General features: G+C 44.3%; 1 protein-coding gene across 1 annotated transcript; it reads right to left on the bottom strand.

Annotated features, from left to right (window-relative positions):
* Nucleotides 1-2,862: 2,862 nt before the first annotated feature.
* On the bottom strand, nt 2,863-10,654 carry dyrk3 (dual specificity tyrosine phosphorylation regulated kinase 3; the record flags this gene model as incomplete). The annotated part of the gene is made up of 6 exons (XM_079218688.1): nt 2,863-4,162; nt 4,250-4,666; nt 4,806-5,109; nt 5,225-5,430; nt 8,353-8,462; nt 10,612-10,654. The coding sequence occupies 6 exons, from the start codon at nt 10,652-10,654 to the stop codon at nt 3,431-3,433; spliced, it is 1,812 nt and encodes a 603-aa protein (XP_079074814.1). The 3' UTR covers nt 2,863-3,430.
* Nucleotides 10,655-15,702: the final 5,048 nt, after the last annotated feature.

Raw genomic sequence — 15,702 nt, 5'->3', positions numbered from 1 at the left:
CTGTAACATAGTTATCATATATATAAATATATATAATTGAGGGAGGAAGGAAAGAATTAAGACTATTAAACTCACCAATAGAGGAGATCTCCTCTCTACTGTGTACTCGTCTGCTTGTTTGTTCTAATCTACCTGATCTCATAATCATTTAATTAAACACAGACACTTTGTTGTTGATGGAAAGTGTGAGTCACGCCCAGACTGATGAGAAATAACGATACCCACGTCATTTCACCGGCACACGTCCTTCATCCTCTCAAGATGAGCTGCTGTTGCCATACATGGCCGCTCACCCACTCAAACCACCTCACTGGTGTCTTCTTCAGGCGGCGATGTTGCTCAACCGGTTCCTCCTCCGCGCGTACCTGACTTCTTCTTCCCTCGGGGCACCAACCCACAGGTGTAAACAACCCATGAATCATCGACATTACAGGAGATCAGGCTACCGTCATTAATTCACCCAAGTCCTCAACCATCTCCTCCCACTCTTTTCTTCGCAGGAGTATTTCGGTGCCTCTGTTCTGTAACCCGTACAGGTGATAGTGTGGTATGAGAAGCCGGAGCCAAGCTGAGGCTCGTGATGAAGAGGTGCAAAGCCTCAGATAGATATTAACATAATAATATAAAAGATAAATATAGATAGTGTAGAGGCAGGACTGTAGACTGATTTGATTGCAGAGTCTCTCCTAAATGTAACTATTTGAAAATAATAATGTCAGAATTGTCCAGCTCTCTCAATATTACCTACATTAAGCCCAATTGTTGACGGGGAGGTCCATATTACAAATTAACAGACCTGTGTCACGTGTAACTGCAGCGGTATATTAATAATACCAATTATAATCAACACGTGCTAATTAGCTACAAAACTGCACCCACCATTAATATTATTTGCTGCAGCTGTGTGACAGTTACTTGTGTTTCGCTGTGCAGACTTTGACTCAGCGCGGCCAGATATAGCACGACTGAGACACCTTCACATCTATGTAACTTTGTTCAGTTGAGGCCGTGTTCTCTGTGAGCAGAATAACAAGCTACTGTGAGGATCGCACGCGGCCTCTGAGTTGTGTCACAGGCCACTGACTCATCAATGTCCCAGTGTTCACTGAATCTGTAACCTAATCAGACTGAAATCCAACTCACTTTATAGTGATTCTCTGTACCGACGGAACCAGGGGCCGTCTGGAGACACTTTTGTTTCATAACACAGGTGGAACATGGCAAACACGTCACTGACACCGCTGGTTACAGGAGCGTCTGGGTCGGTGACATACGAGGAACTTCTCTCTTGATCTATTGTCTCGCTATCTCTGCAAATCTCCCCGGTTAACAGAGCTTAAAATCATATTTTAGAAAGCATGGGCGAATCTTATCCGACTCTCTGTGGACAGCACGTGAAAAAACACGTGTTTCTAAAACTAGAAATCACCCCAGTGCAGCACATGTAAGTTAATAATCATTTTTATTTTCTTTAGAAAAAGAAACTATCACAACTTCATTTGGTTACTGTACAGTTTCTCTTCTCATAGTCACTCAGTCTGATAACAGGTTGTGATTTCATGCTGGAACACCAAACACCCTCCTACTAACGCACACCACTAGGTACAACATGACAGTTTACTGCTTTCTCTTTTTCAGCTTTTGCCTTTTACATCCTCCGATATTCTGGACTGAATAGCAAATAGAAATCACTTCTATAAAAAAAAGAAAAAGAAAATTGAGACAGAGTAGAAATCCCTGACAGATTCACTTCGGATAAAAAGGGACGAGAGAAGGAACTCTTTGAGCGGTGTGGTCCATACAACGTGCACCTGACGTGTGTGTGTGTGTGTGTGTGTGTGTTGGACAGCACCATAATTCACTAATATATATATATGTGTGAGTTAAAGAGGTTCCCTGCCCTACATGAGAGAAGCGTGAGAGACGACAAGAGAAAGAGATGGTGGGGGGAGGAGAGAGAATCTGGGTCAGATTGTGGAGCATGCAGACCCCCTTCAGACGCACTCTCTTGCTCTCAATGGACAGAACTACATGCATGCTCATCCGAAGTCGGGACTGTAAGTGGAATATCGTACATAAGATTAAGGGATGTATCAAGTATGTCTCCCTGAGAAACGCTTCTCCGTTCAGTACCATAATAACTGACCTTATCGGCCTGTCAACTCCCCTGAAATAAAAACACCCATCTTGGCTCATATTAAACATACCACTCTTCTTTTTATTCCATGATCTATCTCACCTTGCACTATTGTTCCAGTCGGATTAATGCACCACTGCTAACAATAACAGCAGTCAATTAGGGGGATGGGCAGGTGACATTGATAAACGTTTAACTTTCCACAGCCAACTTTTCACCCTGAAGGCGAGTGTGTGTGCAAGGACCTGCAGTTCTCCCTCCCTCCCTCCCTCCTTCCTTCCTTCCCTCTCTCTCTCTCTCTCTCTCTCTGCTTACGTGAACCAGACTTACACGGAAGGCTCAGTTTGTGCATCACCCCGTGTGGCTGAGCTACCGTCTCCTCACCCAGAGGAGGAAGGGGCTGTAAATAGGTTGGCCTCTCAATCTGCCTCCCACAGAGCACCATGAAGCTAAAGCACATTACATACTAACATCACATAGAGCTGACATGCAAGCACCGAGGATCAGAAAAGGTAGAAAAAGAGCGTAACTAGAAAAGACAAAGAAGTGAAGACTTATTGCTAAAAAATGTTTTCCTAATTCTTCACTACATAATGCCAATCCCTCATTACCTGTGTGAAGGCATTCATGTTATATATATATATATATATATATATATATATATATATATATATATATATACTGTTTCAGTGTGTGTGTGCGGGGCCCAAACACTACGCATGATTCTGGTTTTCTATTTCAATCACATTGGCTGAACCAATCTTTACTTGCCATCTGTAATGTGATAAGAGAAATCTTTGTAGCCCTTTTCAAGTGTCACTCAAATAAACACTTGCCTTGAAAGGGAGGCGTCCTCTGAGTGTTAAGAAAGAGTGTGAAGTGAGGCAAGAACAGTGCAGGTGTGCTTGAGTGTGTTTTACCAAAACACACCACTTAATGTGAGAACACACGCAGGTTAAAAAAAGTTTGCTCAGTGACAAAGCTGTCCACTCATACAGAAAGTTTTTTTTAAAAGCATTGTCTAAATCAAACCTCATCAATGGCTTCATACAGACATTTCACAGCCGCTCAAGGAAATCCTCTTTATAAAAACTGTGTTTCTTTTATTGTCTCTTCTCTCTGTTCAGCTAATATTAAAACCAGGAACTGGGGTGTCGACACCTCTCAGTAGAAAACAAATAAAAGAACAACCAAACGAGTTTAAAACCTAGTCTCCACTTTGTCCTGTACTCTGACTCCTCCTGAGGAGTAGAGAGGAGGAAGAGAGGAGATCACCGGGCTCTCTCTCTCTCTCTAAGAGACCAGTTTGGGTAGGACTGTGCGAAGAGGTAGGGCCTCCCCTGAGTCTCCCATCATGTTGCTCCTAAGTTTGTTGTTGACAGCTGTGGCGCCTAAGCCAGGCCCTCCTTTGGCCTGGATCGAGGGGAAGGAGGTGCTGTGGTGCTCGGGGAGCCTTTTCACGGTGGCCCCTTGGCTCTTCTCGGTCCCAGGTAGAGGTTTGGGTAGGCGCCGATACAGCCACGGGTGTCTGAGGGCCTGGATTGGTGTGAGACGAGACGAGGGGTCCCAGTCCAAACACTTCTTTATGAAGTCAGTAAAGGTGGGGTCCTCACAGCCCTTGAGCGCGGCGCTCCACTCCTTGCTACCCGGGGGGCCTCTCATCTTGCCTCGGCGAGAGCGAGACCCCGTGAGCACAGTGGCCCCCGTGGGCAAGGTGTTGGCGCCGCAGTAGCGAGGGTGGCCCTTGGAGTTGATGAAGTTCTTTGCCCTTTTTGCCTGCTCCAGGACCTTCTGCGGAGGCATGCCCAGCAGCTCCATGACGCAGGCCAGCTGGTCGCCCTCGTCCTCGCCGGGGAACATGGGGTAGCCGGTCAGCAGCTCGGCCAAAATGCAGCCAAAGCTCCACATGTCGATAGGAAGGCCGTAACGGGAGCCGAGGATCACCTCTGGGGCGCGATAGAAACGAGACTGGATGTAGGTGTACACCCGCTGGTGTTCGAAACAGCTGGAGCCAAAGTCAATCACCTGGCAGAGACAAGAGAGGAAAGAATCAATGTAGAAATCCTGTTATTGGTCTTCACTGGCCACCCATGGATGTGCCGGGGGTCTTACCTTGATACCGCTGCGCCCCTGCTGTTTGAGCAGGATGTTCTCGGGCTTGAGATCACAGTGGATGATTCTGTGCTTGCTCAGGGCCTCCAGGCACTGCAAGATGGAGTGTGCAAACTTCCTGACCAGTGGCAGGCTGAAGCCCTGGAACTTGTTGCGCTTGATAAGCTCATACAAGTTCATGCTCAGCAGCTCAAAGGTCATGCAGATGTGGTTGCGGAAGGTGAAGTTTTCAAGCATGTGCACAACATTCATTGTGCCGTTTCGATCCTGCTTGCGCAGATGCTCCAGGATGCGGATCTCCTCCTGCGCCTGCCGGTGGAAACGCTTCTCGTTGCGCACCATTTTCAGAGCCAGGTGCTGCTGCAGTTTGTGATCGTATACCTTAGCCACCTGGCCAAAGCTACCTTTACCGATGATCTAAAGGGGGCAAGAGAGGAAGACAAATACTGTGTTAGCTAAACATCAGAGGGAGACAACGTTATTCATTTGACGGACACTCAACCGTGATTGTGAAAGCCCACAAATACTTCACAATATCACAGAATACGTGTCTGACCTTGAGGAACTCGTAGCGGTAAGCCAGGTGGTCATGGGCGACGTGAATGTATCCACCCTGCTCATCATCGTAGCCACAGTTATTGTTGCCTCCAGCGACTGCAGGCCTCTTCTTGGCATTGGGTCCCACGAAGAAGATGTCTGTGTAGGAGTGGATCTCCGTCTGCTCCAGGGTGGTCAGCTGAGATCGGTACAGTCTCAGCGCCTGATCAGGAGTGAGAGGGCCACACAACTTCCCACTGTTCCCTCCATTGCCAACTCCATTTGGCCCGGAGGACTCACCGGAGCCCTTACTGGATTCAGTGCTGCAAGGATGACAGAAACATGGTGTTGAACAACTGTCCCTCCTGCTTTTAAATAACATACTTTGAAAGATGTGTTTAAGTCATTTGGGTGTCTTTATGTTTGTATCTTTCTCACCTGTCGACACTGTGCTCTTTGGACAGGCTGGAGACCGGAGGAGGTTTACTGGGCGTCTGACCTGTGGTTCCACTGTTCTGAGTGGCTGCTGTGGTGATGGCGTTGATCTTTCGGTTATTGGTGGAGTCTTCGTACATGTACTTGACCTTCAGCTGGCCACCTCGCACAGTTACCTGATCCCGCATTACAGTCTTGTTACTGACAACCTATTAGAGCAAGAAGAGAGACAATGGACAAAAAAAATCCCTTTGGTAAACCCACCACTGTAGCTTATTCAGTATATGAACAGAGTGTACATGTTTTGTACTTCATTGTGTAGGAGACATGTAGTTATTTGTGTTGAATGTATTCAGAAGGGTGGTGCCGCTCTGTTTTTGACTACAGACTGGACACAACAGGGGCTACTTGTGGCCGGCAAGCTCTTAACTGAGAGGCAACTGAAGATACTAAAGTCATGCATTTCAATATTTAATTAATAACAATATCAAAATTGAGTTAGTGAGTCTTTGAGGCTTGTTTTGCAAGCAAAGAAGACTGACAACAGAAAAACTAAACTAGAATGTGCTAGTTAGTAGATCAGCTCAGGTTATGCTTGATTCAGGGTGAAATATCAACAGCTAACTCAGAGTAGCAGACAATGAGCCATGAGCAGAGATGCAGCAGGTGAACCAGCACAACTGGATTTAGATCCAATCTGGCAGGAAATTCAAAAGAAAAGTTCCACCCCTGAAAAAAACTAATCCAAATATGACCCACATGCCTGCCTATTTGTTGGTTGGCTAGCTGTTAGCAATTAGGTAAAAGGTACAGGAAATATTTTGCTCAGCATTGCAACTTGCTTTTAGCTTCTTATAAAAAGGATTTGAACATTTTGATTGGGGTTCAGAATGACTGGAACAGTGCACAAAACAAAAGCAATTAAACTCCAATTGAGTAATGTGAATACATTTAGACAGTTTGCACCTTTGCTTGGTACGAGCTGAAAGGTTAGAGGAGTTTCAAAAAAGCTATAGCACTACTCTTGCCTGCCAGTAAACCACCTTGTTTCAGCAACCCCAGGAATTCATTCCTCCGCACTGTGCGTCTCGCCCTCTCTTACCAGCGGAAAGATCCCTCCACAAAATTATGGAGTTCAAGGGAAATGACAGTCATTAAAGTCTGATTATACTCTTAAACTGTAGAAGCAGTGTGGCTGTTAATAAGACACACTGACAAACTCAGCAGGGTCTTCCAATATACAGACACGCAGAGAGACATATTCACTGGGTTTGTCTAGCGCTCTCTCTATTTCACATGAACACTGCTTATTTTAAAAGCAGTGTGGTTTCACCCATCTGCGGGACAGGAGATTTTGAACCTAATGTTTTCTTTTATCCCATTAGATTGCTATACTGCCCCGTGGAGCTCGCAGCTGAGCAGATCTATGACTGAAACTATGTCAGCTGATGAAGACAACACAACAAGGAAACATACTTTAAAAGTAGGTGTTGACATATTCAAGTTGAGAGGACTGAGCTCGGAGAGTGTGCTTGTGTTGTATGTTTGAGCACTAAAATAGAGCTGGAATTCAGAATGAGCTTCCATACATGTAACCATATAGTCTTAATATATTACAACAGCCCTACTGCTGACCCAGGATCCCATGCAGCTGTTGCCACAAAGCTGTACTACAAACAAAGTGAATGTCATCGATTGAGCCCCTTCACCTAGACTCAAACGTTGGCCTTAAAAATCAAAGCTTTCTACATATAGAGCACCAACTGTGATGGATTATTGATTGACCGGGGAGGGGGCACAATTAGAAAAAAAAATGTTTTACCAGTTTTTTTAACCAGTGACAGAAAAAAAACGCAGTTAAGAGCGTGAATCTTCTTTAGCATCAAGTAATACTGAGGGTGGAGAGTCCTCTGTGTGCAAATCTGCATGGCGCAACAGATGGAGAAGAGCTAATCTCTTTGCTGTCAGAGAAACACCTAAGTATGCTTTTCTTCTTCTCTCGAGCGCACACTCAGACACGCAGAGCAAGTTGGGTAACAAAACTGACGTCTCATAAACCCGGAGCTAAGTGCTGCTACAATTTATTTTATTAGTTTGTCCCTTCCTCTGACAAAACCGGGATGACATTCGGTTTATTACTTTAATAGAGCACGAGGCAACTCTGAGCACTCGGTGTAGAACAAGCCGAGCTCGGGCGAGCCACTGTCGGAAACACCTCTGTGAGCGTGACAGAGAATACAAAGGAAGGAGGACACGGCTAGAAAAGAAACTAGGCCTAACCTCTGTGCCGACAACACCGATAGGAGGATTACACGAGATAGAAGCAGGGGAGGAAGGGGGGAGCATGTTGATTGGTTCATTTTGTTTGTGGGGTCACATTTTCAAGCCCAATAAATCTTAACAATATATTAAACCAACCCTTTTCTCTTCTGCTGGTGTGTGAGGCGATGGAGTATTATTGTCTGCATGTGCATTTTCTGCCAAATGGGGCTTTTCAGAGCAGCAAGCATAGTGGAAAGGTACCCAAATCTGATATTTTTAAAGTCTTGATTAATACATAAATGTATAACATGTTAAAATCACAAGTTGATAACAGTAATGTTCTAAATATGCTTATTTTGTCCAAATGTTGCAGATCAAACGTTGTGATTTGTTTTTCTGTTGAGGCATTCGGCTGAGCAGACATATTACAGTATGTCAATATATTGTGTTTTGGTAAATTTGCATCCTGTGAACTTCACATTTTTGCACATTTAAACTACAAATGTTCATACGGTTGGTTATTGCTGTTGGATATCAACATTTACGTTAGCTGGAAACACAAAATGGCTACTTCCCTTCAGCTAATCTGACACAGTCATGGAGAATTTCCCCCTGTAACACACAGCCCTGTATTCCCTCAGGCAGTCAATCAATATTACTCACATGTTACTCTCATTGAAGGATATAAACACTTGACTGAATAAACAGGTTGGAGATAAAAGATAAGACAAGAGAGGGAAGGAGGAGGAGTGTAAATGTGATGAACAGGAACATGGCTGAGTGGGGAATATCTCTCTGAGGAACAGGATGTCTGGAGACAGAGCCCGGGACATAGGGCGTGTCGTCTTTGTGCGTATGTGTATACTTACTGTATGTTTGGGCATAGGGGGCAGCGCAGACGGAGTGTTTGTATCCGCTTCGTCTTTAAGGATGTGGTCTGTCCTCATGTATGAGTCATACAGGCCATCACCATGACGTGCTGAAGGAACAGAAATAAACAAACAAATCAGTGTGATAATGTGGAATCATCAAAAATCGCCGACACAGACGCACTCGGGGATAAAGGCTGAGGGTGACGTTCAGAGGCAACGTCTACAGAATGCAATCTAATCTCCACAGAGGCAGACAATCCTGTGTTAGTTCACACCAGGCAAAATCCCATTGACTATTTCATCAATCAACCTACCAGTTCCAATGACTACCGTGAGACTAAAACATGGTGCGCCCAACAAATCCCAAGAGCTAACCTCAGAAGATTAGATCCCACAAACCTGGCCTCTGTAACCCAGTGGGAATGCCAATTGTCTGCCACAACATCCGATCCCACATTTACTGTGAAAAGGCCATTATTAGGAGATACATCCATTGTATCTATTGTGTCCAATACATTGTATCCAAGGCCAGAGATCCGACCTGACCAGCTTAGAGAGAGCTTAGGGTCCCAGATTGCTAGCGCTGCAAGTGGTATTATTGGCCTAATGGGGTAACAGATGCCGGTGTGACGACAGCATCTTTCCGTCCACCCATCTGTCCATTCAGGCCGAGTCATGTAGCGCACACACCAGGTGTGCTCCGAAATTGAGCCCTTATGGAAGGATGCGTTGTTCAATAGTGCTGTGTGCGTGAGCTCACCTATGTGGCATCATGCCAGACACTTAATGTGAGAGGACTCCGACGAGATGGACGAGGGGAGCATTTGGGACTCTAGGAAGAAGCAGGTTACTCAAATGACAACCCTCCATCAGCCAGCTGTTCGTCTCAACAGTCATCTAGCCCACAAGTTGCCACTGCAATAGAAGTTTGAACTGAGATGGCTTGAAATAACGCTGAGCCACCTGTTAGCATAAGACATTTACAATGATATTGTGTTGCGTTAACTCATTAGCAAAAAAACAAACTGTGGTAGGTTTGGCATTCTCTCCGACTAGCCCTTGAGAGTCGTAACCACGTGCAGGTGCGTCAAAGCCCATGTCCCTCGCGTTAGCTCGTCAACAGACTAGCTCCAGGACAGATTAGACCTGCTGCCTGGATACAGATGCATTAGACCTGCACAACCCAGCAAACAGAGCCATTAGGGCTCCACACACAATATCAAGCACAGGCCTCATTAGCCCTCTGCAAACTCTTATGTATTGCTCAGCGGGGCTCAACGCTGTCTGTAAAACATCAGAAGCAACTTTTTAAGTGGGAGACAGAGCCTTAACTTCTATGTAACTAAACATGCAGCTGGTGTTGGGCACTGTGAAAATCCCTTTCTGCACAGCAAAGGCTAGAGAACAAGGTTCAAGCGAACAGGCATACAGTAGATCATGTGTCATAAAACGTGAGTGTGGTGGGGTAAAGTCACAGCTTTGGATCCTCCTCTTCCTGGTATCTTGGACAAAATGTCTCTTTGCAGAAAATATGCCTGATGTGCACCAGCTGACAGAGGCCTGGGAGCAATGTCACAGAGTTTTCTTCTTTTCTAAAATAGCCTGAAGAGGTCACAACTCCAGCGACATTTACTACAACTGCTGCTGGTGTTTTGACCTCTTCAGACCTTTTTCCTTTTTGCAGAATTCTTGGCAGTTGTGCTTTTCTTTACCACACATTTTAAAATGGCTAAGGTTACAACTGCTAACACAACACATAGCGGTTAGATGATGTCAGTGCCCATAAACATATACAATAACGGCCGTGCACAAGTTAATAGTAGCCGGCATAACTGTCGAGGCTTATAAAACGTTGATAAGACAATAAATGCTCACGAGCGATAAATAAAAAACAAAAACAAGCGGCGCTTCCTGGATTGTCTTCCAAAACATTCTCAGACAGAAGTATTGTGATCGATATAGCTAGAGTTGCAAAGCAAAAGAAAACATGGATACAACCCGCGCCCCGTGAAACAACTACGGCAACTCCATCGGTCCAAGGACTGACACGACGTGACATTTAACTTAAACCACGAGCCAAGGCAGGAAAAAAAGTAACTGAAGGCCATTATAGGCACACGGTATTTCTATAAATGACAACTAGAGTTGCTTTGGGTGCTGGCAGCGACCGTTTTGAACAAGAGCAACACGTCGACAACATTTAGGAAACAAAGGGCACAAACAGACACCGCAACACCCTGTGGAGGTTAACGTTACCTGTTGCTATTGGGCCCTCTGGTTTTCTGCTTATTATCATCATGACTGCATTGAATATGTGATGCCAGCATCCGAAGCGAAGAAGAAAAAAATTCCGAAGAAAAAAAACAAAAGTGGAAAACAAAAGATTCAATCGAGAGTCACGTAGCCAAACTTCTCTAACAGCATGTGTGACTTCACTGTCGGGCGTGTTTGCTAATAAGTCCAAGTTGGGCTTTCTATTGGAGAAACTAACTTATTGGGTTTAGCGAGACAGTAGTTTGTCCTCGTCTTATTAAACACAGCTGTGTATTCAGTGCGCTGCTCTTCTCGCCCCGGATAACATTAGCCGTGGCTGCAGTTTGAAGAAGAAGAAAAAGCCCGAAAACGGCGGTGGGGGTCGTTTCCTTCAGTTAGCTCGCCAGCTAGCTCCCTCGGTCACAAACACATTCGTCCGTCCGTGTAAAGCCGTGTGAGTCCGACCGTCACAGCTCGCTGCTCTGACCCGTGTGCCCCTCGCCTTTCTCTGTCGGTACAGTGAGTCGATGCAGAGCACCATTCCCGTGCTTATTCCCGGGTAGCTGTCTTTGCGGTTAGCAGGCTGCAGCGCTCGGTGAACCCCCACGATGGTGTCCTTCTTCGGGACAGCTTGGGGCCGCTTCGCTCGTCTTCGGGGAGGGCTAGCCAAAACAGGCTAGCTCTCTAGCTGTACTCAAGCCCCATGGTGAATACAGAAACAACTGGAGCATTGCCGTCGCAGGAAACCTTCACCTGCACTCGGTGCAATAAGGCGGCGGTGTTTAATCCGTCTTCTCTGAGGTAGAAGTATCTTATTCGACGCGTCTGTGTGTTGTTGCTAAGGGCGTCTTCAGTGAGCTCGGAGTCAGCAGGCGAGCGGAGGGAGGGAGCGGGGCGGTGCTTAGCGGGGCGGTGCTTAGCGAGCTGCCAGACGGCAAGCAGGAGGGCGCCCCGCAGCGTCCACCTGGAGCTCTGCACCGCAGCCGATGGGAGTATAGATCATTAATACAGTATAATTCGAGTAATTATTCGAGTAAAAATAACAATAGTCCAAGACTACAGGTGTAAGTGTAATAACCGTGTTAATTGATTAGTTTAAGTCCAAGCTCTGCATCACTTTTTCAAAAGGTCAGAGGTCATACAATGCATTGCGTCTTCCTTATGAATCAACTAAATAAAAAGACCAATTATTTATAATGGTTGCTCTAATTAAGGCCCACTGTTCTGTAAAGCATTAGTCAAATGCATTAACACGATTAAAGCCATTTGTTTCAACTACATCTGTTACAAAGCGGTACCAAATGTTTGTGCATGTGCTAATTATTTTACAGATGCATGTTTGAGACCTAAGGGGAAAGTAGAGTTGAAACAATCACTCTATGTATCAATTAAAATTGATTTACTTTTTTCTCCCCATTAATGGGTTTTATGGTGTCGGGGGGGTCCTGCACTGAAGTGAAGGTCCCGGGACAGAGGCTGTCTACAGATTGTAAAGCCCTGAGGCAAATTTTTGATTTGTGGCTATACAAAGTAAATTGACTAACTAAACTAATTGCATTAGTTGATCAACAGAAAAGTAAGTCATTTTTAAACAATAGAGGTTCTGACTTCTTGGAAATAGTTAGTGGTTTTCTTAGTTATTTTTGTTAAAGTGTCAGTCAGACAAAACCAGCTATTGTAAGAAGTCAGCTTGGCCGTTTGAGGCCTGTGATGGCCATTTTTCACATTTCATTTTATTTAAATTTGACTTTTTATAGACCAAACAGGACCTCTCCACAGGCCCACTCAGGAAAGCTAAAACGTGGACTGAAACTGGATAAGGTATGGAGATCTATACAGGGATAGATATAGTTAGGGGCAGGGCAGAGGACAGACGGAGTGAGACCAGGCAGGCATGAGAAGGGGAACAGTCTAAATGCAGACAGTGATACATGCTTGGCAAAGGGTCATGCTAATCTTAGCTCTTTCTCAGAGGTGAGAAGAGGGGTCTGTCTATATTTGCTGCCATAAATAAGCATACTGACACAGTTTTAGGTGGCCCTCCAGGCAGTCCTTAAGGGCAGCTTGGTCGTGCTGATTATTCTTAGATGGTGGTGTATAGAGAGAGTAGGGTGCCAATGCCTATAAATTGATTTACTTCTTGCACTTTCTTCTCAAAAGGGTTCAAGGTGTGAGTATGTGGACGAACAGCCGCTTTAATCACAGCCAGTGAATTTACAAGCACAGCAGGAGAGTGGACCAGGTGCAAAGCTACCTATAGGTCCTTGTGGGGGTTGTGGGTTCTGGCTGTATTTGGTCTCAGCGCCTGTGACAGACACTGACACCTGTGGGGGTTTATTAGTCTAACACCTCATTTTGAATGCCCTTTGAAAACATGCAATATAAAATAAAGCATTGTGTAAAACTGCCACTGCAAAAAAAAAAAAAAAATTATCATATTTCGCATATCACAACATATGGGGGAAAAAATCCCACACAAAAGTGGATCTGCATGCAAAGACACTCCACATCTTACATTTTGCATGATCAGATCGTACCTGCAGTTTAGATAAGATACTGCCACCTGTTGGTAGGTTGAAAGTAATACAAGCTGGCTTCTGGTGAAGAAAACAGGAAATAAAAAGCTTTCTATTTCGGGCATGTCTGGACAATATATTCTACTCAAATCCTTGAATAACTTAATTATGTATTTTGTGTCTCTATCAAGATATATAATAATAAATACATCTAATCCACATGCACAAACATTGTGAAAACAGACATAATATGCAGAGGAGTAATGTTTTATACTGCTGTATGTTCTCCAGTGAAGCCAAACACACAAGGGTATGAGAACATTTCAAGAAAGGGATGACCTTTTTATTTCATCGTGATATTCTGTACAGTTCTACTGCTATATTTATACACACACACTTCTTCAAATTAAACAAAATAAATTGCAGAATAAAGCATTAAGTCTCATCATCTTTGAGATAATATCATAGGAATGAGGTGGACCATGAAATAAATAACACGCACCACAATCACACACACACGCACACACACACACACACACACACACACACACACACACACACACACACACACACACACACACACACACACACACACCGACCCATACAGAGGGTTAGTTGGAAAGACAAATGTATTAAGGGTAGCGGAAAGAAAGAAAAAAGACATATGCAACACCACCCAAGAAACACAGATTTGCACACATGCAAAAGCACCCACACATACACTCAGGCACCTGTGTGCTGAAACACACCAGACATAGATCAACAGGGGCACATGAAACAAAAGGCACTGCCAGCAGGAACAGCTTGGGCTTTGGGTGGTGGCGTTAAAAAAGAATCAACAGAGAAGCATGTGCTGATGGACAACGGGCCTCATTTATCAGTATTTCTATTGTATTACATAAAAGATGAATAATGTGTGGGAAAAGGTTACAGTAAATGATTTGGTTCAATGCATTCATTTTATGCATGTCAGATATATTTTCCAAAACAACTTAATTTGCAGTTGTGATGTGTTATATTACATGTGCACTCAATATATGTTTTAATACTTGATAAGTGAGGCCCAATGAGGGAGCGCTGATAACACGCAGACACTCCTTATAAAACACAATTCACATTAATCTCCTTACCCTAGATGGGTGCACACACACACACACACACACACACACACACACACACACACACACACACACACACACACACACACCAGTAGGAATGATACCAAAAGAATATTAATAATCATTGTAATAACAACAAAGTTCAACCTTGTCACTCTTTTTCCAGTGTCTACATAATACATATGCATTGCAAACACGTCATTGGTACATCATAGCCATTATCATGAATTGTATATACTTTGTTTCTTTTTTTGGAGTGTAACACGGGGAGATCAAAAGAAAAGAGAAGCAGAAATGCATGCCCTCCCACAGGTATGTGGGCTATTCAGTGACCTGCATCTATATGTGCAAAAACAGAAGCTGATCTATTTATTTGTTACATACACCACCTTTAATTAGGTCAACTTCTAAATGTCTCTTATCCCTTTGAAATCCTTTCAATAAATCTGTCCCTCTCAACTTTGGTGTAAAAGAAATCCTCACATTCAAATGCAACCCATATAAGTGTAAAATCACTTTTAGAATAAAGTGTAAAATCTGCAAAGTTGGTCGTATGGGGATTTAGGGAGATAAAATCAAATCACAGTTATCATCTGAGAAGAGTTTAGGTTTGTGTGTGGTGAGGGGATTGGTAACTGGGTCTGTCAGCGAAGCACCTGACCGTGTCTTTTCACATGGCGTTAAAGTAGGAAAATAATATGATCGCAACAAAGATATGGGAAAAAGTTGTCTGAAATAGGGTGTTGTATTCAGTTTCTTGCCTCCTTTAGGTTTTCTCTTTGCTCAATGCATGCTCCCTGAGAAAAAACACCTCCCTCTCAAATCCACATGTCTTATATTCCAGTTACGATATAATACATCAGGTGATAACTCTAAACATCAATTCCAAGAAAAAAGTAATTAAAAAGAACACTCAGTATGATTGTCCTTCCATCCAAAAGAAACCGTGCCTTCTGTTTGACTTCTAGCTCTATGTGTGCAGGGGGCTGAGCTGAGAGAGACTCATGCATAAGTAACACTTGCAGTAGCAGCAGCAGAAGTAGCAGAAGAAAAGGGAATCTTTAAAAACACTAATGATTCATATCAGTCCCAAATGAGCTCTCGAGTTGTGGTTTCAGATCGTGTGTTGCTGTGATCTTTCTGTGTGTGTCCTTGGCAATACTGCTCGCCCAATCAGCTATCAGACCACACACCCTGTAGCCTTACACGTCGCTTTCAACCCCTTATTCTCTCCTCGGGGAGTGGATGTGTGGAGTGTGTGTGAGTGGGGGGCTTGTATGCGTCCTGAGAAAGGGTATGCATCTGAGTGTGGATGTATGTTTGGGTGTTTATATGTGTGGAGGTGGAGACGAGCTCAGCTCCGGCTCCAGTCTCTGAATAGATCACGGGTCTTGAAGGGGTCGGCATTCAGAGAGTCAGTCTCGCCCTGGGTTAAGGTCGCACGGTAACAGGTGAAGGGG

The sequence above is a fragment of the Taurulus bubalis genome (assembly GCF_910589615.1).
Source record: "Taurulus bubalis genome assembly, chromosome: 5".
NCBI lineage: Eukaryota > Metazoa > Chordata > Actinopteri > Perciformes > Cottidae > Taurulus > Taurulus bubalis.
The sequence above is the reverse complement of the archived record's forward strand: the minus strand, read 5'-3'. Positions and strand labels throughout refer to the sequence as shown.